This window comes from Phascolarctos cinereus, unplaced genomic scaffold (assembly GCF_003287225.1).
Source record: "Phascolarctos cinereus isolate Bilbo 61053 unplaced genomic scaffold, phaCin_HiC Scaffold_2;HRSCAF=192, whole genome shotgun sequence".
NCBI classification, from domain to species: Eukaryota; Metazoa; Chordata; class Mammalia; order Diprotodontia; family Phascolarctidae; genus Phascolarctos; species Phascolarctos cinereus.
Genome location: NW_027555625.1, coordinates 150626546 through 150649818, shown reverse-complemented (window position 1 = coordinate 150649818; position 23273 = coordinate 150626546). Strand labels below are relative to the sequence as shown.

General features: G+C 36.2%; 1 protein-coding gene across 2 annotated transcripts; it reads left to right on the top strand.

The window, feature by feature from the left end:
* The first annotated feature begins 860 nt into the window (after positions 1-860).
* Positions 861-22255, top strand: GINS1 (GINS complex subunit 1). Of its 2 annotated transcripts, none has more exons than XM_020987380.2 (7): positions 861-1051; positions 6270-6334; positions 10039-10137; positions 12962-13052; positions 16451-16567; positions 18183-18257; positions 21975-22255. In XM_020987380.2, exons 1-7 carry the CDS (start codon positions 977-979, stop codon positions 22041-22043), a joined length of 591 nt encoding a protein of 196 aa, XP_020843039.1. In that variant the 5' UTR covers positions 861-976; the 3' UTR covers positions 22044-22255. The 2 variants fall into 2 exon arrangements, with proteins under 2 accessions (XP_020843039.1, XP_078005812.1); XM_078149686.1 differs by lacking the exon at positions 861-1051 and adding an exon at positions 4606-4689.
* The last annotated feature ends 1018 nt before the right edge of the window (positions 22256-23273 follow it).

Sequence of the window (23273 nt, the reverse complement as noted above, 5' to 3'; positions counted from 1 at the left end):
TGGACTAGAACACTGTAAGATCCCTCCCAGCTCTAATATTCAGTGATTTTTTAAAAACTGTAGGGAGAGGAACTACTTTTAAAATTTTTTAAAATTACCTCTAGGTAAAAGTATTTGGTGGTGGTTGTTTTTTTAAAGCAAAAACTTGACACTTAAACCACATGTCCAACACTCAAATATCGAAATCTTGATACATATTTAAAAACTAGATAAATGAAAATGGACAAAATAATTGCCCACTAACCATACATTTATCCAAATCTGTGCATTACGATATCCATTATTTCACTACAATGGATGAAACAAACAGCTGGGTCACGCTGCAGATCAGGTCGGTCACTCGTGGAAGGCACACAGCCAGCGTGGACAAACCGCGCGAAGCACAATGCTCTTCGTGACGTCACAAAGAAGCGGGAGGCGGAATTCCCACGCTTTTTGTCAATGGGCCGGCCGGGCCGCGTTCCACAGCCTGAGTGGGCCGGGGCTCAGCAGGAGGACACAACAAAATGGCATCAGCGTGACTTGCCTCTCACACAGGCGACAGCCCGAGGGGCCTAAATCCTGCCTTAGCCTGCTTGCCTTTCCTCCGGACAAATTCGGGAGGCAGGATTCCCCTTACGGCCGCAAACACAGGCTCCGATGTCTCGGCTCCGGGGCAGAATCCTGGGCCTGGAAAGAGCTGAGAACGGAGACCAACATGACTAGCAGTAGAATTCTCAAGTCCAAGGAATCGTGTCCCTCTCCAAAACCCGTAGGAAAGCCAAGGAAAGCAGGGCGTGAGCGCAGGGGAGGGCGCAAGAGCTGGGGCACCACCCCTCCTCTTCTCCGCTCCTATTGGCCAACGTGGGTTTGGCGCCAAAGCCGCCTTCCCGGGGTCGGAGGGAGGGAGGAGCGTTGCGCACGGCGGCGCGGGTTCTGCTGCAGGCGGGCGCGAGTGGAAGCTGTTGTGGGTGTCGCGGCCTGAGCGCGCGGAGCTATGTTCTGCGAGAAAGCCATCGAGCTCATCCGCGAGCTTCACCGCGCCCCCGACGGGCAGCTGCCAGCCTTCAATGTAAGGCCGGAGTTGGGGCTGGGTTGAAATGATGGCGCGGCTGGGGGGGGCGCGGGATTGGTGGAGGGAGGGGGCGGGGGTCTAAGCGGGGCGGAGCCGGGCTGGGGGCGGGGCCAAAGTGGCAGAGAGGAGGAGCTAGATCCCAAGCTCGGAGCTAAGGGAGAGTAGGCTTATAAAGTGAAATCCCGACGGCCAGTGGCTGGTAGAAGGGAGGGGACGGGGGCTGGGCTAAGGAGTGGTTCTTGGGAGAGGTCTGGGCCTGGGTTGGGCCAAGGATTGGGGGAGAGTGAAGGTGGGAACTGCGCTTGGGGCTTGGTCAAAAAGGATTTCAAAGGGAGGGGAGAGCTGGAAGAGGGATAGATGGGGAACAAAGCAGGGAGTCTGGATTGGGGAAAGGACCAAGGGAAAGGAGAGGATGAAAGGTGAGATGAGAGTGTAAGGGAAGGGAATACCTTAAGGAAGAGGTGTGAAGGGGATGGACTAAAAAATAATGGAATGGGTACAAGAGAAGAGTGACCAAATAAATGAAGACAAAGACGGTGGAGAGTATAGATCAGTTGTATCTAGGCCTCTAAGTATATCTCTACAGCAATATCAGTCCTTAAGATTTCCTTTTTTCTTGGCTAATTATTCCAGGAAGCAGTAGCAATAGAAAGGTCCTTTTTTTTTTTTAGTCCAGGCTCTGACATTTCTGTTGTCAGTGTCTGTATCAGCAAAAGGGCATATACCTGAAGAGCTGGATGGATGGATGCATGCATGGATAGATGGAAAGATAGATATAGACATAGATACGGAATTATAGGTGTCTTCATGGAGGAGTGAACTCTGAATTAGACTTTAAAGGATGGATTGGAGTCTTGGATGATCCCTAAAGCCCTTGACAACCTATGATATGACTCTTTAAGTCTTAGTTTAGTGGTTTATTTTTTTATTAGAAGACTGTTGGGGGAGAAGGGGAAAGTTCTGATTCATCCATGCAATTTATTCTCAAAAGCTAGGCTTTTAGTCTTAGTGATAACCCACCAAGCAACATATTTAGATGTGTTTTGACCTATGAAAAAGAGTTATGGGAAAAAGAGCAATCGCTTATCTTTAGCTTTGGACTTCACTTTTTTTGCTTTTTTTCCTCCTGGGAACTCTACCAAGTTCTTCCAAGATGTTACCCATTGTCATCATCATCACTACAGCTCTAAGTCAGTCAGTAATATAGATTGTGCTTATTGACTTCTTACTCTGCTAAAGGGAGATAATACTCAGAGAAGATACAAATGTGATCTTAAGTGCTGAATGTTTTCTATCTAAAATAGACTATATAATAGATAACATAAGTTACCGATAAAACTTGAAATGGGATTATATTTAAGGTTTTTTATGAATTTAATAATTTTGAATTTAGTATTATATTATTGAATTTAGTACTAAATTTAATAATTTTGTCCACATAGGGAATTCCTGGTTTGGAAACTCCCTCCTCAGATACAGATCAGCCAATCTTTATTTTATAACTTGTAGACTCATAGAGTGGCCTGGGGGCCGTGACTAGGTTAATGATTGCCTGTGTTCTCTTGACTTGAATCAGGTCTTACTGATCTACCATGTCACCACACATCTCATTTAGGTGTGTTACATGGTACCATAAAGTTAAATTCAATAGACATTTAATAGTATAAGTACATACTATGGCAGAACACTGTTGTACACACTGTAGGATGAAGTTCAGATAAAATAAAATACAGACCCTTATGAAATTTACAATCCAATTGGTGGAATAAGACACAAATAGATAACATCTTAAGTACATTAGAGAAGTACAGAACTAATTGCTATATATTGTTCAGTGAGAGGCTAGAGAAATGCTTCACAGAGAAGATGGCATTGAGTTGAATTTGGAATTTAGCAGGTGAAAAGGGGAAGACTTTCTAGTTCCTAGAGCAGCATGACTGCATTTAATTATGCAGTATGTTTGAGGTACATAGAATAGCTAAAGCATATACATTACTTCCCCTCGAATACTGTGCAGTCCAGCCATGCGGGCCTACTTATTTCAGGGTGCGGATAAGCTCAGTCTGTCATTTTTGTGCGTTGTAACTGTCTGTTGTTCCTGCCTGAGTCATTCCGACCTCACCTCTGCTTCTCAGAATCCTTGGTATCCTTCAGGACTCAGCTGAAGGGCCATCTTCTAAGCAAAACTTTTCCTGATCCTCTGGCTACTAATACATTCTCTCCTAAAACTACCTTGTATTCATTTTACATATATTATGTATGTGCTTGTATACATATGTGGCTTCCCCATTGAAAATGTAAACTTGCTTGAACTCAGGGAATGTTTCACTTTTATTTGTGTCCTTGGTGTTTATTAGCCTGACAAACGGTGGATGCTTAGTAAATGCTTATTGGTTGATGATTGATAATTTGAAAATAAGTAATAAAACGTAAGAGAGAGCCAGATTATAGATGGCAAAGATGATGTGACTTTTCCTGGTAGGCAATTAGAAACACTGAAGACTTGAGCAGAGGAGTGCCACTACTTGCTAGGATTCTCAGTTGGTTTTTAGTGTATCATGATAGTCTTTTAAATCAATCTGTATTGCAAATTATTTATTATAAGGTAGTTTTCAGCATTTGAATGGCAAAATACTTTGTGCCATAATGAACAAAGATATTGATGGAGTTCTTAATTTAAAATAATTAAGCTGCTGTTAGCTTCATTAACTAGTTGATGAAAGTGTCTCCTAAGTCATTGTTTTTGTCCCCTTCCTCTTTTTAAACTCTGTTCCTTTGTTGAGCTTGTCATGGGCTAGATTACCACTTCAATGCAGATGACCCCAAAAATCCAACCCCAGTTTCCCCCAAGAGCCTGTCCCAGATCACCGATTTCCTGCTACATTTTCTGCCTCTGAATGTCTCATAGCCATCATTAAGCTCACAACTAAATTCATTGTCTTTTCTCTTAAACATTGCCCCCTAAAGATAATGGAGCAAGCTACCCACCTCCTGATAGAAAGGTGATGTACTTATGATACAGAGTGAGACATACATTTCCTCAGATAACTGATGTGTGGATTTGCCTTCTGTGACTATGATTATTTATTACAATTTTGTTTTTATTTTTTCAAAGAAAAGGAGGAACTTTGAGGGAGGAGAGGGACTAAGGATAACATTGCCCCCCAAAAAGGAAAGAGTATCACTGAGGCATTTAAAAGAAGACATGCAGGAAAGAACAAAAGGAAATTCATAAGGAAATATAGACTAGCAGGTCAGCTTTGAAAGTAAAATGTATTTATTATATTCTTTTATAAAAAGCATGCCTTAATAAAGGTTCACATTTTCACAGTCTCGTTTCAGTTCTATTTTATATATGGAAATGCTCATTTTTTTAAATTAGTTTTAAGTACAAAATAAAAATTTAATAAAAAACAATTTAAAAAAACCTTATCTATCTTGTTCTAGTCTCGATTTCTTCTAAGAGCATCACCCAGTCACAAGTTAATACTTGGAAATCATTCTTTTTTTTTTAATTTTCAGATTCTTTCCCCTCACTTCTCTCCCACCTATTGAGAAGGCAAGAAATACTATACCCATTTTACATATGAAGTCATACAAAACAATTCAACATTATCGCTGTTGCAAAAAGAAAAGTAAGAAAAATAAAAGTAAAAAAATTTGCTTCAGTCTTAAGAGTATATCAGTTTTCTGTCTGGAGAAGAATAGCATTTTTTTTATCATTAGTCCTTTGGCATTGTTGTGGATCATTGTATTGATCAGGGTAGCTAGGTAGTCTTTTACAGTTGATTACAGTATCATTTACTATGTAAGATGTTCCCCTAATTCTGCTCACTTTATATCCAGCAGCTCACAGAAGTCTTCACAGATTTTTCTGAAACCACCCCCTTTGTCATTTCTTACAGCACAAAAGTATTCCCTCATAATCATATATCACAATTTGCTCACCTATTTCCCAATTGATGGGCATCTCTTCAGTTTCTAATTCTTTGCTACCAAAAAAAAGAGTTGCTATAAATATTTTTCTGTGTATTTGATCCCTTTTCCTTTATCTTTGATCTCTTTGAGGTACAGGGCTAGTAGTGGTATTGCTGAGTCAAAGGGTATGCGCAGTTTTAATTGCTCTTCAGGTATAGTTCCAAATTGTTCTCCAGAATGGTTGGACCAGTTCACAACTCCACCAGCAGTGCACTAATATACCTATTTTTCCACATCCCCTCCAGCAATTTTTCATTTGCTTTTTCTCTTATTTTAGCCAGTCTGATAGGTATGAGTTGGTACCTCAGTATTGTTTTAATGTACATTTCTCTAATAGAGCATTTTTTTTCCCATATGACTATTGATGGCTTTGATTTCTTCTGAAAACTGCCTGTTCATATCCTTTGACCATTTATCAGTTGGGGAATAACTCTTATTTTATAAATTTGGCTCAGTTTTCTATATATTTGAGAAATGAGACCTTTATCAGAGAAATTTAATGTAAATTTTTTCCACAGTTTTAGGAATCATTCTTAACTATTTCTCCCCATCATAACCTGTAATTTAGAGGTCATCTGGGCCAAACATCTCGTTTTATAAATGTAGAAACTAAGAACTCTAGTGCTTATGCGACTTTTCCAAGATCACCCAGGTAATTAAAGGGACAGCTAGTATTCAAATACAGAGCTGTTCTCTGATTTCAAAACCAGCCCTCTCTCCACTGTGCTGTGTGTAAGTAGGTGAAGTAGTATCTGCACTGATATCAATGATATCAAAAGTTAGTGGCATTTTGATCAGAAAGCTGAACTGAAAAAAGAAATCCTTTCTATGTTAACATAATTTCAAGAGTTATGGTGATGCTTTCCAGAGAATATGTTTTTAAAATATACAGCAGACAAATATAATGGTGTTAGAATTTCAAAACCTAATATTTGGTATTGTGAGGAAATATATAAAATATTTAAGCTTATTCCAAGTCAGGTGACTGTTAAGTCTACAGATCTATTACATTTGTTTTTGAAACTTTGTTACTTTCATTTTGTCATAAAAGCCTTGTAACAGTATCGTTTCATATAACTAATGGAGTCACTTCATCTGCAAAGCTTTTGTAGGAATACTGATTTTTGATGACATGTGTATGTAAAATAAAAGTGCATAAATATGCCTGTAAAATATTTGACATTAGTTTGAATTTTACTTTTGAGGATGCATTTCAAAATTAATTTGTATATTTTAGGATGATGGAATCAGGCAAGTTCTGGAAGAGATGAAAGCTTTGTATGAACAGAACCAGTCTGATGTGTAAGTTGTGTTGTATTAGTGAAAATGTTAAAAAGTATTTTGAAAGAATTGATACAATATCAATATTTTTATAATTTTAATTTATATTAAAATTTTATAATTTTAACCCATCCATTAAGTTGCATAATCCTTCATGAAATTTATCACACTATATCCTCTATGCAAGTTAATATTCATTTACAACCTTGCTATGAGAGAAATTTATATTACTCCAAAGTAAGTGAAGCCATAAGCAAGTAAAAATTAGTGCTTAAATTACAATTCTTTAAAGAAATAATTGATTTTATTTTTGTTGATGGTCTTTGTTTTTTATATCACATTAATTTCCAAATATATTCCTTTCCTCTGTTCCTACCCAGAGAGCTTCCTCTTAGAATATTCAAAAAGAAGAAAGAAGTAGTTATTAAAAAAAAAACCTACCCAATACATTACATTCACTGTGTCTGACAGTGTATTAAATATTATATACTCATACTCCCCTGGTAATGTAAAAAAAAAGTGCATTTTTTCAACTTTTCTCTGGGGCTAACCTCGGTCATTATAATTTTACAGCCATTTAATATATTGTTTTTCATGTTCTCTGCTTCATTCTGCATCAGTTTATATAAATCTTCCCTTCTATGATTTCACTATTTCTTAGGACACATTAATATTCTATTACATTCCTGTATAGTTTGTTTATCCATTCTTCAGTCTACTTTTTTTCTGGTTCTACTACAAAAAATGCTGCAATGGATATATGAATATATATGAATTTTCTTTCTTTTTTATAATTTCTTGAGGTAATTTGCCTAGCAGTGGGCTCTCAGGTCAAAGTGTAGAACTGTAGTTCTTAAAGCTACTCATATTCACAGTTATCAGATGTTTCAATGCTGCTGTTAAACATGGGTGTGATTGGTGAAAATTTTATAGGTGGGTAAAGGTGTTGAGGTTGGTAGTTTTAAATAATCTGTTAGCAATAATTCATTAGCTTTTAATCTCCCAAGCATATATATTTATAGCTTCTTTGTCTTTGCTTTATATGAACTTTGATAAGAGTAGTTTATTTGAAATATATAAAAAAAATCATAGTAGTACATTTTGTGAACAATTCAGGAACCATGTATGACTTCTAGAAGGTAGAGAAAATGTGACAGTTGGTTCCTTTTTTCATAATAAAATGTATCCCCAGGGCAGCTAGGTGGCACGGTAGATACAGCTGGGGCCTTGGAGTCAGGAGGATCTGAGTTCAAATGTGCCTCAGACACAGCTAAACTTACTAGCTGTGTAACCCCAGTTGTCTCACCAAAAATAAAAACTGTCCCCACCCCCTTCCAAATAAAGGGCATTGCTATATTTCTAATAAAAGAGTGTGACAGGCTGAAAAAAAAAACACTTTTTTTAAAATATAAATTTATTTATTTTTAGTTTTCAATATTCACTTCCACAAGTTTTTGAGTTCCAAATTTCTCACCCCTCCCCCACCCCAAGATGGCATGCATTCTGAATACCCCTTCCCCTGTTCTGCCTTCTCTTCTATCTCTCCTCCCTCCCTTCTCTTATCCCCTTCCCCTTCTATTTTCCTGTAGAGCAGGATAGACTTCTGTACCCCATTACCTGTAAAAAAAAAACACTTTTAACTTTGTTCTTTCTCTGATTTCTTAATTGTGTTCTAGTCTTCACGTAAGAGGAGGTTTTGTGGTGATTGCCCAGTTTCTAACCATATTTTTTTAGAGTGAGACTCCAAATATTTTTTCCTCTGTAGCCTTTTAAAAGTAAAACCTCTTTACAACAAAAATTTGGATGTGCTATAATCCAAATATGTCCTTATAATGTGACTTTTTAAAAAAGTTATGAGAAACATGATTTCTGGGTAATTTAATAATTTTATTAATAAGGCCAACATGTTTATTAGTAAAAAGGTGGTCATTTGGCCATCTCTTTTAGACCAAAGACCCCTCATGGTGGTAGATTCACAGTTTATATGCCCTTCGAAGAATAGGTGTTCCTGAGGGTGGCAATCAACTCTTATTGGTTAATAGTTAATGAGAGGATGATATTACAATGAGAGAGTGAGCTATATATTACCATGAGGGTCTTGGGGTACATAATGTGGGTCACCCAAATCTTTGCCAAAGATACTTATCAATTTCTATATCACCTGTCTGACAAAAGGGAGAATCAACACTTCCCAGACCTGTCTGAGCACACACAATGAGCAGGAATTTGACTATCAGCCTAGACTTAGAATTTCTTTTACTGTCTCTGATTCTCTTATTAGATCTTGGCCTGGATAAATCTATGCCTAAGATTTCCCACCCTAGTTGATTTCTGGATGAGGAGGTAGAAAAGGGGAAAAACCTTCGTTCTAATATAATAATTACTTATTAATAACAAGAGACAAATAATCATTTCTCACAGTAATAAATTACTTCATACAGTAAAAATCTATAAATTATCCTCTATCATAATGCTAATCCTATCTTCATATAGCAACAAAAGCATAAAACAGTGCTGTATTGCATAAACAGTTTTTTAAAATAGTAAAGATAGAATATTCTAAGTGGAATAAAATTACTTGGTATAGCCTTAGACCTATGATTTAATTTTCATTTTTAATCTTATGCAAATTGCCAGGAAAGTTGAAATAATCTACAAAGCCTTTGATACATGGCAATTATTTAAGTTGACTAATTGTATTGATCATGATAGAATGATTCTAAAAGTGACTGTCATTGAAGGGACAGTTTATTTTATTTATTTATTTATTTATGTTTTTTTTTTTTTGCTTTTAAGTATGTGATTTAAACACCTGCAAGATTTCATTCCAAAATCAGAGTCTGATAATTACAAAAAACCCATGTTTCAGGAAAACAAATTTAGCTTAATATAAAATTCATGTCACTTATCACAAAGTTAAGACAGTGTATAAAGCAGAAAAAACCAGAAATCATATTTACAAATGTATATACCATGGGAGTCATTGCCAATATTACTCCTGTTAGCAGTGAACAACACAGCAGATGCTTTAATATATCACATTCTAAAATTACTGCAATGGTAAGGATTTTTTCATCTAAAATTAAAGGATGGATTGTCTTCAAGGGTTGAGAAAGACCTCTTTTAGTTCCCGGTAGCTGAAGTCAACCATGAAGGGTCCCTGGTGTCTCCGGTGGATACGCATGGAGAGGGCCCTCTAAAATGGATTCCTGGGCTGAAAAGGCCTAATTGCAAGTGTGTTTCCACTGTATATAACTTACAATATCAGGAAATGATAACCCAAGAACTGAAGATGGCAGTGGCTCTATAGATCTGCACTTCTACCACCCTTTCTACTGCTGCTACATTTGCAATACTTGTATAAAAACAACCCTCCCCGCCTCCCCCTACACAGACCCAGCTTCTGTAAATATTACAAATATGAAATACTTTAAACAAGGCAGTAATACCAGCCCCGCAGCTTGAGAACAAATTTCCCATTTGACAAAAGGAAAAAAAAAAGCTTTCCTTTCCCCTCCTCTGTCTTCAGAAAACACAAAAAACCCAAACCAACTCCTAAGATAAATGTCTGGTAGAAACCACAGCTTGGCCCACTGCTGGCTAGCTGCTTGGGAGGTAGATGTGAAGGGACAGTTTAAATAAAAGTCATTGGATAATATATACTTCTTACTCTAAAATATATATGTATATAATTTCCTTTTTTTCCTTTGAATTTTTATTATCAGAAATGAGACTAAGTCAGATGGAAGAAGTGACTTAATTCCGACAATCAAATTTCGACATAGTTCTTTGCTGAGAAATCGACGTTGCATAGTTGCATATTTGTAAGTTTCTTGGTGAAAATTAATCTGTTTTTACAACCTTTATAGATAGAATGCAGATGTCTTGTTATGAGTTTATATTTTATTTTTTTCCCAATTACATGTAATAACAATTTTTAGCATTCTTTTTTTTTTAATTTTGAGTTCCAAATTTTCTCCTTCCTTTTTCCCTCCCTCCTTGAAAGACAAGCAATTTGATATAGGTTATACATGTACAGTCATGGAAAACATATTTCCACATTAGCCGTGTTGCAAAAAAAAACACAGACCAAAAAAAAAGACCTCAAGAAAAATAAAGTTTCAAAAATTCTTCAATCTACATTCAAACTCCATCAGTTTTTTTCTCTGAAAGTGGATAGCATTTTTCATCATGAGTCCTTCAGAGTTGTCTTAGATCATTGTAGAATACAGATTTCTTTCTTGTATCAGGGAAGCAAAAGAATTTTTCCATGTGATTTCATAGGTGAAGCCCTCCAACTCTTTCATCATAGGTTCATAAATTTAGAACTGGAATGTACCTAAAAGATCAATTAGTCCCTCATTTTGTAGACAAGGTCACGAAAGTCTGGAGATGGTAAGTTACTTAAGGTAACTTAAGGTGACACAGGTGGTAAATAGCAGAGCTAGGTCTGGATTCTAGGTCCTTCAGTTCCAAATCCACTACTCTTGCTGTTGCGCCACCCTTCCTAGTCCTTAATTTATTTGTTTTCATTTGTAAGAGCTAGAATACCCTTAAAAATTTTTTTAAATTATATACTTGATAATATTAACAAAAAATTTTAATCAAGTATAATATAAGGTAGTATATACAAAACAAGGTAGTAAAATCTTACATAAAACATGAAAATCTTACATGAAAAGCATTTTACAAGGTAGAACCAAAAAAGCCAAATGTGTTTTTGTTCTCCCTTCCCTTCCCTTCTAAGTCTGTCTAAAGTTCCACTACTTTGGGCTTTGTTTTCTTTCTTATCTATCTGTAATTTTGTTGATAGTGTAGTCATTGGGAATGCAGTCTAGTTGTTTTTATTTTGCATCATTTTATGCAGATTTTTTTCATAAACCATTGTATGTCTCATATTTATTGTTTTTGAAGGCCAACATAGCACATTATATTGATAAGCCATAATTTATTCTTCATTCTCCAATTATTAGACATACTATTGTTTCCCTTTTTTCTTGCTGTTACAAATAGAACCAGTATGAATACATTTGTATAGATAGACTCCCCTCCCCCCCCACCTTTCTCTTTTTATGCTTTTAGAATATAATTGTTGTAGTAAGATAGCTAGTTTGGAAGGTATGGTAAGTTTTTTGATTCCTACTGCATATTTCTCTTCTAAATGCGATGACATATTAGATAGCTATGCATGGTGCAAATTTGAGACTGCATTTATAATCTTTCTGTTCTGCTTTGTATATGGAAATGCTCATGTTATTTGGTGTTTGTTAATTGCAGATTTTTAAAGCAACTAATATATTAGATTACCTGTTTCTCCTTATTTTGTCAACAGATATTTATTAATTATTGTGAGCCAGACACTGTGCTCTCCACTGAGGATTTAAAGAAAGGCAGAGACCTGAGAGCTGCCTTCAAGGAGCTCTTATACTAACGTGGGAGACAGCATATAAAAAAATATGTAAATAGCAACATAGAATAGATGAAAGGCATTATAAGAGAAGAAGTCCTTACCAGCAGGTCGGGGGGACTAGGAAAGATTTTCTACAGAAGGTGGCATTTGAGTTGACTCTTCAAGATGGCGAGGGAAACTGAGGTAGAAGTGAAGATGGAGGGCATTTCAGGCATGGGGGGATAGCTAGTCCAAAGGCCTAGAGATGGAGGATGGACTATCATGTGTGAGGAGCAGCAGGCAGATCAAAATAGCTGGATCACGGAGTGCATGGAGGGGAGTAAAGTATAACAAGACTGGAATGGTCGGAAGGGACCAGATTATAAAGAGCTTTAAATACCAAACAGAAAATTCTGTATCTTATCCTGTCAGTAATAGGGAGCTGTTGGCATTTATTGAATGGGAGGGTGACTTGGTCAGACCTATGTTTTAGAAAAGTCAACTAAGTTGAAGATGGCTTCTAAGTGGGGAGAGTTGGGGCAGGAAACCTATTCTATTAGTTTTGGCCAAGATGGCTGCCTGAATAGGAGGAAGACTACCTGGGTTCCACAAACCTCCTCCAGCAAAAACCCCAAATTGGTACCAAACCAAACAATGATCAAGAAATCAGTTAGAAACTACAGTAAGTAACATTTTCTACTCCATAATTGCACCAAAAGTAAGCCAGAAGCCCACAGGCAGTAGAAAAAAGGGCCACTACCCAAGCCAGCACTGATAAGCTGCCAGCCTCCCAGCTCAACTACAGACGCATGTAGCCTGCATTGTGTATGGAGGAAGCAAGAACAGAAGACTCCCTTAGAAAGTTAGACTGGGGAGGTCAGAAAGCCACAAGGTGGTCAGAAAGTCCCGGGGTAACAACCTTGGATACCACAACCAGCATGGTGTGGTAGCAACCCCCTCAGTGGTTCAGATAGTACACGCAAGGCCCAGGGACTCTTGAGGTCTCCAGCACAGCCCTAATATGTCACAGGGAGGCTTGAAGACCCAGTGCTCTGACCTTCAGAAATCCAGAGGACCCTGATATGAGAAGTGGAGGTCAGTACAGAAACCCAGGGGAGCAAGGGTGCATCTAAGCCTGTAGAGATCTGATAGTACTAGTTCTTCTTTGCCAGTTTTGTTTTTCATAGTTCTTGTTATTTTGGTCAATCTGTTTCTCTATAATTTTTTTTTTAATTCTGAATATCTTTCTAATGTTCTAGGTATGATCGATTGCTTCGGATTAGAGCTCTCAGGTGGGAATATGGCAGTGTCTTACCAAACACACTGAGATTTCACATGTCAGCTGAAGAAGTAAGTCAGCTCTGTTGTCACGATTATATGACTGTATTATCCTAGTAAGACAATGGTTGCTGGTCATTTTTCACATTTATAAGTAAGCAATTCTGAGGCTGAATTTATACAGTATACTTTATGGAAACAAACGAAAACAAGATTATATGTGGAAAATTCTCCTGGTTTATAGTTCAAAAAACGGGGCTGGTTATACTGCTTATTAAGAATAATTAACAAGATTTTAGAGGTATGGATGGAATTTGATTAATTCTGTTGGTTTTGCACATCTCACTTGATTTTCCAAAGCGTTTCAATAAATAATCATAATACTAGCATTTATATAAGTAGCACTTTAAGGTTTGCAAAATGTTTTGGTTTTTGTTGTTTGTTTTTTTACAAATATCTCATTTTATCCTTACAACAACCCTGGGTGTTATTGTCCACATTTTACAGATGAGGAAACTGAGGCAAACAAGTTAAATGACTTGCCCAGGGTCACACAGATAGTGTCTGAGGCTACATTTGAACTCAGGACTTCCTGCATCCAGATCCAGTGTTTTATCTAATGCACCACCTTGCTGCCTTATATATGTATATTTGCCTTAGTAAGTGATATGTTTATTTGTAATGAAAATTGGGATGGTTGAACATTATATCACATAGCTTCTATGTTTTTTGATAATGATTCACTATAGAATATATTCCTTTGTCTTAGCCATTTAACATATAAATAAGCATTTAGATAACCTTTTCCTCATGCTTACCATGTAGCTATGAAATGGTTGCATTTTTGGTGGGTTCTGTTTTAATTTTTTCATCTCATATGTCATTTTGGGGGGGCTTTGATTTGTTTTTTTGCAAGGCAGTTGGGGTTAAGTGACTTGCCCAGGGTCACATAGCTAGTAAATATCAGGACCTCCTGACTCCAGGGCCAGCGTTCCATCTGCTGGCCACCTAGCTGCCCCTCTTATATCATTTTATAGCTGAGTTAACACTTTCTAGTAACAGTATAAAATGAACTTACTTTACCTGAATGTTAGATCTGATTCTGCCATTTTGAAATCTCTACTTTTTTACTTATTGAAATTAGTGTGATCTATATGTCATCACTAGATGACAGCTAATTGTCTTATCAGACAATAGTGAAAATTAAGACATTTATATCCAACTTTGTAAATTCACACCCCCATTCATATTGCATATGTCTTATGTAAGTCAATTTCACATGTGGCATAAGTTTCTTCTAGTCTTGAGGACAACCCTTCCTAATTTGGGGAAATGAGTAATAGGAGGAATGTTTATGATGAGTGACTAGAATAATTTATTTGAATGACTACATATTGTTGGGGAATTTTTCCAGATAGTGTAGGTGACTCATTTTGCAATGAACTACAGTGTATCTTACTGCTTTTACTTGTATTCGTAAAAGATTATTAATGCCTGCTCCCAATTTCCTTTTTTTTTGGGGGGGGGTTGGGGTTAAGTAACTTGCCCAGGGTCACACAGGTAGTACTTGCCAAGTGTCTGAGGTCGGATTTCAACTCAGGTCCTCCAGACTCCAGAGCCACTGCTCTATCCATTGTGCCACCTAGCTGCCACACACCAATTTCCTTTTAAAAATGTATTGATGTATTTGTTTTAAATCTTCTAATATATCCTCCTGTCTTTTCCTGCTGAGAAACCTATCCCTTATAAGAAGGAATAAAAAAGGACATTTTTTTAAAAGTTCAGCAAAATTAACTAACATATCAGTTGAATCCATAATATATGTAATATCATTTCATCAGGGCCAAGTTTGATCATTACAATTATATAGCTTTTGGTTTCAATATTTTTTGTTCTTTCCATTTATATTTTTATAATCATTGCATATCCTGCTTCTGCTTACTTCATTTTGTAACAGTTCATTTAAATTTTCTCATTCTTTTTGGTCTTCTTTATATTCATCACTTCTTAGAATACAGTAATATTTTATTACATTCATGTACTGTAATTTATTTACCATTCCCCATTAAATAGGCATCTACTTTGTTTCCATTTTTTTGCTACTGCAAAAAATAATGCTACAAGTAAATATTTTGACATATATGGGTCCTTTCTATCTTTGACCTCTTTAGGATATATGCCTAGTAGTGGGAACATTAGATCAAAGGGTTTGGATATTTTAGTCACTTTCTTTTAATTGCTTTCCAGAGTAGTTGTGGATCAATTAGCAGTGCACCACCAGCCGTTATTTTCTTACTAAGGATTTTTAAAAATCAGAATAAAAATTAAAGAATCCTACAAAAGGGCTCTGATCTCCACAAATACAGTAACTACATGTTATTATGTGAATCGCTCATTTTAATTTTAAAATATACTAAAGGATGCTTCTCTGCTTCTTGTAACCATTTAGGCTTAAGGACCAAAGCATATTTTCAGAATGGGCTAAGCATTATATGCTTTCATTTCTTTGTATATTGAAATGTTCGTGTTTGTTGTTAAGCCTGTGATAAGAAAAAAAAAATTTAATGGCTAAGCAGGAAGTCACTGGTAATTATTTAAATTTCTGGGTATTTTTGACAGCTCACTGAAGAATACCAGCTGGTGTAGATTCTCATGGTTGTGTTTCTGTATCACTCAGATCTAGTTACTGAAGAGTAAAAAGCAAAACATAGAATAGCCAAGGCAAAGCTAAAATGAAGGACTAACATCAATCACCAGGGAGCAAATGCCAGTAAAATTCTTAATGAAGGATGCTTCCTGTTGAAAGCACATACTGTGTGTAGAAGTTACAGCCTAATGCTCCTAAATCACTAATGTTACCTTATTTTAAAAATGTTGCCTTATTTAAAAATAAGAGTTTAAAAAGCTTAACTTCTTTTTAATATTTTCTAAGAATTCCTGTTTTGAATTGTCTTATTGCCTGCGTGAATAGTAAGTCCTCCAAATAGGAGATAATACAAATAGATGTCTGTGGTCTTTAAAGCTATTAGTGATTTTTCTTTCATGCTTGATTTTTGCTGGGTAGATTATGTGCAGTTTAATACTAGCTTCTCACCTCAGAATGAAGTTAAGTTTTCCTCCTTCTGACTGTTCTCCATTATCAAAATTCCTTTTTATTTTTCCTAGTATTCCTTTGGAAGTCTGTTTACTGCTCTCAGTCAAATCACAGTAATTAGAAGGCAGGAAATACCAAGAGGGAGATCTTTATGTTTTAATTGCTTCAGAACTTCCATCTCTAAACATGTCTAGTGGTCATATTTTAGGACACAGAATTTTAAAAGGGGTCATGATTCAAAAAGTGTATCTGTTTCCTAAGAGTCCAGGAGCTGGTTTGCATTTCACTTAGGCCATAGTTAAACTCTGTCTTCTTTGGAATAGGAGGTTTATCTTTCGCATATAATTGCAAGATTAATATTTCTATTTGCTTGCAGATTGAATGGTTCAATCGCTATAAAAAGTCTCTTGCTACATACATGAGATGTTTGGGTGGAGATGAAGGATTAGATATTACACAAGATATGAAACCCCCTAAAAGCCTGTATATTGAGGTAAGTGCAACTTTCCAAGTGCCCGTCTATGTTAGAGGCTTATTCTAAAGTACTTCAGTTCTGAAGTATTATTTTTCAAACTGTAGTTTATAGTCTAGGCTGAATGTCATAGGAAAATTATAAGGAAGTTATTGAGTGTGTGGTAAATTTGTTATTGTTCAGATCAGTGATGTCAGTAATTTAGGGAATGTCTGAAAAAGAAACCAATGAAGAGTAACAACTTTTTGGTAATTTACAGTCTTGATAGAGTGACTTGAGAGAGTTGAAACATTAAGTGATTTGAACGAAAGCCTTCTGGCTCTGAGGCGAGCTCTCAACCTGCTGTGCCACAAATTATGTAGAGAAAACTTTGAAAGGCCTCTGACTTCCCTTGAGAGTTGGAGAAATCCAACTGGGAGAAATCCCATAAAGCTCTCCAGTGGCTTGAAGACAAAGTAGTTTATTCCTAGTCACAATTCATCGGATTGTGTGTCCTCCCAGAGGAAGTAAAATACTTCCTGCTCCTTCACATCATCAGGACTTTCATTAGCTTGGGAGAATCCCCTCTGTACATTCTTCTTTCCAGCCAAGAGGTTAGCAAAGAGCTGACAAGAAAATCCCTCACCTCTCCATATGCTAAGAGATTGCCAGAGAGCATACTTAACATTCTGTGGAAGAGTTCATTAAAAAAAAAAAGCTTATAAAAGTCAGTATTATGACTTAGAGCAGGTCACCTACCATGGCCTGTTTCCTCATCAGTAACTTGAAGGGTTGTGCTATCTCATGTTTAAATTCCTTTCCAGCTGTAAATCTACAATCCTTTGAAAAGTATGCTACTAGCATTCCCAAGTCAGTGGATCAGGACCTTCTAGTAGAACCGGATCAAATCCCAGTTGGTTCCTGTTCCTGCCTTATACTGTGCTCTGCGCCCTCACCACAGCTTCTCTTCTACCTCACCCCACCCTTTTCTCCTGCCTGCCAGTGTCCTTTGTTTGGTGTCGGGATGGCACAGCTCACTGCAGAGCTCCCTTTCTTTTGCTTTGCTTGGCCTTACTGTCAAGAGCTTCTTGCTCATTCTCCTCACTGTCATCTCAAAGTCTGCCTTCTGCAGGATCCTTTCCTAGTCCTCTCAGGTGCTAATGCCCACCCCTTTCAGGTTAGCTACCAGAATTGTGATTGGGTGGTAGACATAAATTGAGTTAACCTCAATGGAGGGGAGGTTGCTGTGTGTTGGAGGTGAAGGGAGAACATTGAAGTGGGTGAGGAACAAGGAGGATTCAAACTCCCCCACCTCAACCAATGAGTGGGGGAGGGGAATGGATGAAGGTATAACCAGTGCTGGAAAGGGAGGCCAAAGAGGCTGTGTCATCAGGTCTCAGTGGGAGCCAGAAATGAGAGGAGTAGAAACTAAAATATTTAAGGTGAAAGCAAGTTTGTTACCTACTGAGCATGTACTTCAGAGAACATAATGAAAGGGGCGGGCAACTTTAGATTGGGCCATTGGGAGTTGAGTTGAGGAGGGGTAGAAGTAAGGGAGTGGTGAGGGATACAGAGCAATGTTTGTATAAAGTAGTATCTAATTAACTAATGAGAAAAGTGTAATTTGAATAAAAAATTTGAGGTTCTTCCATTTCAGGTGCGGTGTCTAAAAGACTATGGAGAGTTTGAAGTTGATGATGGGACTTCAGTTTTATTGAAAAAAAATAGCCAGGTATTTCTTATAATAACACAAATTGCATTATATCTTAGAAAAATACAGACTGAGAAAAGCAATCACAACAGTGAGGCACTAAGCCTGGCTTTTATGATTATTATTTAAGACCTACGTATTATAATTATCTTCCCCTGTTTTACATTTTCTAGGAATTGGGAAAAAATGTTGCAAATAGTGGAAAAAGAATATTAATCCTTGATCTACTTTAATATCAATGATAATAATAAAGCATAGAATAGGCAGATTTTTATTATCATAGACAATCAACAGAACCTTCACATGGAGTAAATTATTATTGCTTGTTCCCCAGTGTTAACTTGAGCCTTAACTTAAGAAGCATTTTTAAAAAGTTAAGTGAGAATTCTTGTCTTGTCTTGAAATGACTGCAGGAGAGATATACATTTTTAATTAATTATTTTTCTAATTCACAAGTATTTATTTTCTCTCCTTCCTACCTCTTCATCTCACTGAAAAGCAAAGCAAAACTCTTGTAATAAACATACTTAGCCGAGCAAAACAAAATCTCACGTTAGCTATATTTGAAAATGTGTCTCTTCATTTTGAGTGTTATCTCACAGAAACTGTAGACCAGAGGTTTTTAACACAGAGTCCAGGAACTTGTTTGTATGTATATGTGTATGTACATACATACATACATAAAATAAACATATACTATAAATTACTATGTAAATATATTGACATTAATGTATTATATATCAACATATTTATCACACATATCATGAATATATTTCAGTCATCAATATAGTTCAACATAATTGGTTTCCTTTGTAATTCAATGTAGTTTATTTTATATGTTTAAAAACATTCTGAGCATGGTCTATAGGCTTCACCACTGCAAAGATGTCTATGACACTTCAGAGGTTAAGAACCGCTGCTATAGTTCAGAACCCTTAGAAAACTGATGGAAAAAATTTTAATCTTAGCACCAAGGCTATAGAAACCATATCATAATGATTATATACTCTGACCAGTTGGATTTATATGAGGAATTCAGAGTTGGTTCAGTATTAGGAAAGCTATACACACAATAGCCCACATTAATAACAAGAACAACAAAACCATATGATAATAGATCCAGAATGTGCATTTTTAACAAGCAGTGGAAGGGGGTGCACACAGCACAGCTGGTAAAGGAATTTCTGTTTTTCAGGGATAGTTTTATAGCCTCAAATGGAAATATTTACCAAGAATTTCCAGGGGGAAAAGAATACAGATATTGAGAATTGATGATATTAGTTAAAAACAAAAGGGAGAAAAATATAAATTGTGGTGATAAAATTTGCACTGAATTTTTCATTATAAGGAATCTAGATGTGCCTTAAAGTCTTAAGACTTTTCCACCCAAATACAGAAGTTCATATTAGTAACAGGGAAAGGGAATAAGTTTCTGGCATTTATAATGCCAATTGCTTTATAAACATTATCTCATTTAATAACATGTGACATAAAAAACTATCTTTAATTTTAATGTTTCTCTGGTCACATTAATACAACATATTTAAATACTTAGGAAATACAAAAGATGAAAAATAATTAGCATCTCTCTCATTTCTTCTCCCTTGGTATTTACCAGCCAGTGCCAACTGACAGTAAGCTAGTAGTTATAGTTTCATATGTATAGTACAGCAAATATGCTTCACAATCATGTGGCTTATTTAGTTTTCATCTAGGCAGGGTAAATAAGAGGCCATGTTTATTAGATTTTAGTTTTGCTAATACTACTAAGTTTTAAATAACTCCACTAAAATAAAGATGGTCATTTTTGAAAACCAGAAAACTTGGTGTTGGGGCTACAACCAAAGACTCATATTGTATGCGGTCTAAAAAATTACTTTCAAGTCTTATCTTAGAATAAGCCATGCCAAATGTACAAAAAGTAGAGAATGACTGATGCTTTCATAAGATCTCAATTTCTTATGTCTTGTCTCAGAGTTAGTTTTGGGTCCCAAGAATTAGGACAAAATCAAGCCATCTCGAAGCAGTATAGCAAAAGTTTAATTTCTGTTCCCAGAATGTCATTTCTTATAACTTGCTTTGCTATGATGAATGGTATGTTCTCCTAATGTCTAACAGACATTATGGAACTATTCCTATGTTTCTTAGATCTCACTAAGCCCATGGTTTTAATAAAAATTGATTGTTTTTAAAAGTTCACTTGATGTTTGGGGGCATCTTGGATATGTTCGTGAACTCATTTTTGGACGTGGTGGATTTCCAGGTCTATATAGTTAAAGCTAAAATAAGTAAGATTTTTCTTAGCTATCAAAATCTTTTCTGCTTATGTGGCACTTTGAGGTTTGTAATGGAAGGGAACTTTAGGGTACATAATTCTACTGTGATTCCTGTATTTATTTTTGTTCTCCTAATTATATATACACTGTTATTATGATTCTGATTTACTCTGCTCAAGTCCCTGTATTTGGGGAGGGAAGAATTCTTTCCGATTTACTTGTGTTCCCTAATTCAGAATACCTGGGGATTAGTACCTTTAATGTGCCTTTCTTCTATTTAGGCAGATCTAAAGGTACCTTCACTCAGGCAGAAGTAAGGAGAGAGGAGTACTCTTTCTAGGGTGGATATAGGGCTAGTTACATCTCAGAAGTTTCAACAACCTCCTACCTGCCTACCTGCCTGTCCTCCTCCACCCAATACTTTTAGTTCTTAAATCAAAACATGACAAGGAGAAAAATTGTCTCCTTGTTAAGTTACATTACAACTTAACCAAATGTAATGGGACTCAAGGTCTGTGTATGAGGTAAAGAAAGAAGACAAGAATCAGGGTCCTTTTATTGGGGCTTGTCCCCTCTAACCCACAAAAACATTACTGCATAATTTTGTTATGCATAAAGTCAATGTGCTGTGTCTTACTTCAAATTTATATCCAGTCTAGCAAATTTTTTGGTTTGCAATGAAAGGCTACTTCATTGAATTCCTCACTAAAAACCAAAATTTAGTACATTTCTACTTGGAAACATCTCAACTTGGAACTAAGTTTGTTCAGTGAAAACTGAATAAAATTTAAAATAAATTTTGCTTTTGGTTTTGAAACTGTTGATATTGTTTGATAATCCAGTGAATCAGTGGTTGTTTTTCCTTTCTTCACACTGTAGTTTTTAAAAGAAAGTCTTTTACATAGAAAAGTGCATAGCCCTGAAGACAATGAAAGAAATGCAAATTTAAGTTTTTATTGTATAATAAGATAAAATCCAATGTTAGTAAGGATGTGTGAGAAACAGGTATGCTTATGCATTATTGATGGCACTGTAAACTTATTTAGATTTTGAGAACTTTCTCAAAATGTGTCACAAAAACTAAAAATTGTTTTTATTCTTTGACCCAGTAATTCCACTTTAAGAAACAAATACCCCAAAGAAATAACTAAAAAGAAAAAAAAATGGGTTATTCATGCAATATATTCATAGCAGTTCCATTTGTAATAGTGGAAAAAATTGAAAGCAACACATGTCCCATAGTAGAAGAATGGCTAGGCAAACAGTGGTTTGTTATTTTATTACTATTATTATTATTAAAGATGACACATTTGGACTATGCATGGAATGTTTTTTGAGTTTCATACTGTAGGACAAAAACATAACCCAACTTGTATACACTGATTACATATATGACCTTATGTCTACATTAAAGTTCAGGACTCATTTTTGTTTCTAATATATTTCTCTTTTTCTTCTCCAGCATTTCTTGCCTAGATGGAAGTGTGAACAATTAATCAGACAAGGAGTCCTAGAACATGTTCTGTCATAACAGTGTCCTGAAAACTCTGGGAAAGCTTTTCTTTTTAGTGTAGTGTTGAACCCAGTACAAATGTCTCTCTGCCCTTCTCCCCTTCATTGTGATCCTAAAAATTACAGATGGACCCTTTTTTGAGGTATAATTTCCTCATGTATTTTTTTACTCCTGATGCAAAGAAAAATGGAGTTTGTTTTTCTTAGGAATAAATAATAACCTCTTGGGAATGAGTTGTGATAATGTCCTTTATTGTTTGATACAGAAAAAAAGTAAAGTAAAACTTAATTGGATTTATGTCCAATGAAAAAGGAACTGAAGTTGACAGCCTAGGCAGTCTGATGTCATTTCCTCATAGCTCGTTGTCAGAAATTCAGTTGCATCAGTATTCCAGTGTAAGCAAAGTAATAGTTAAATGCCCCAGTTAAGTAGTTTTAGAATTCTTCAGGGACAGGATTAACATGGCAAGTTAGTTTGTATAAAAGATATGAAATGATTTTTTTCTTTTAATTACATTCAGTTAACTTACAAATAAAATACAGATTTACAAATGACTATTTTTAAGAGAATGTCCGTACTCATAATAGTCTGACTGTCATGTCAGGGCTAATGCCCTGTCTTTTTTTTTTTTTTTTAGGCAGTTGGGGTTAAGTGACTTGCCTAGGGTTACGGTCACACAGCTAGTAAGTGTGAAGTGTTTGGTCTGAGGCTGGATTTGAACTCAGGTCCTCCGACTTCAGGGCTGGTACTCTATCCACTGCGCCACCTAACTGCCCCTAATGCCCTGTCTTTTAACACAAAGGTAAAAACATTAAGATGTTGTCATTCTAAGAAAAGAAACCAAAGCTGAAACAGCAGAAACTTGTGTCTCTTCTTCAGACTCAGGATGTCATGTGGCTGACGGCTAGATAATAGGACTTTGTAGATTTCATAAAGCCCTGAGGGTTGGAGTGCTTTCTGTCCCAACCACTCTCTGTGGTTTGTCCTTTCCACAACTTGCATTCCTCATGACCTTCCCACTTGTCTCAACCAGTCAGTCCCATATCAACCAGACTCTAGACATACTGTCACAGAAACCCCTATAAAGCACTTTTATAGCACCTATGTGTGAAATTCACATTTACTTTGTGTAATATACACACGTGTGCACAGTGAATATTTAAAGCCAATCCTTCCCTCAAGACCTTGTAGAATAAAGATGACATGTGTGTTGTTCTGTTGTTTAATTTTAATATAGCTTTTTTTTTA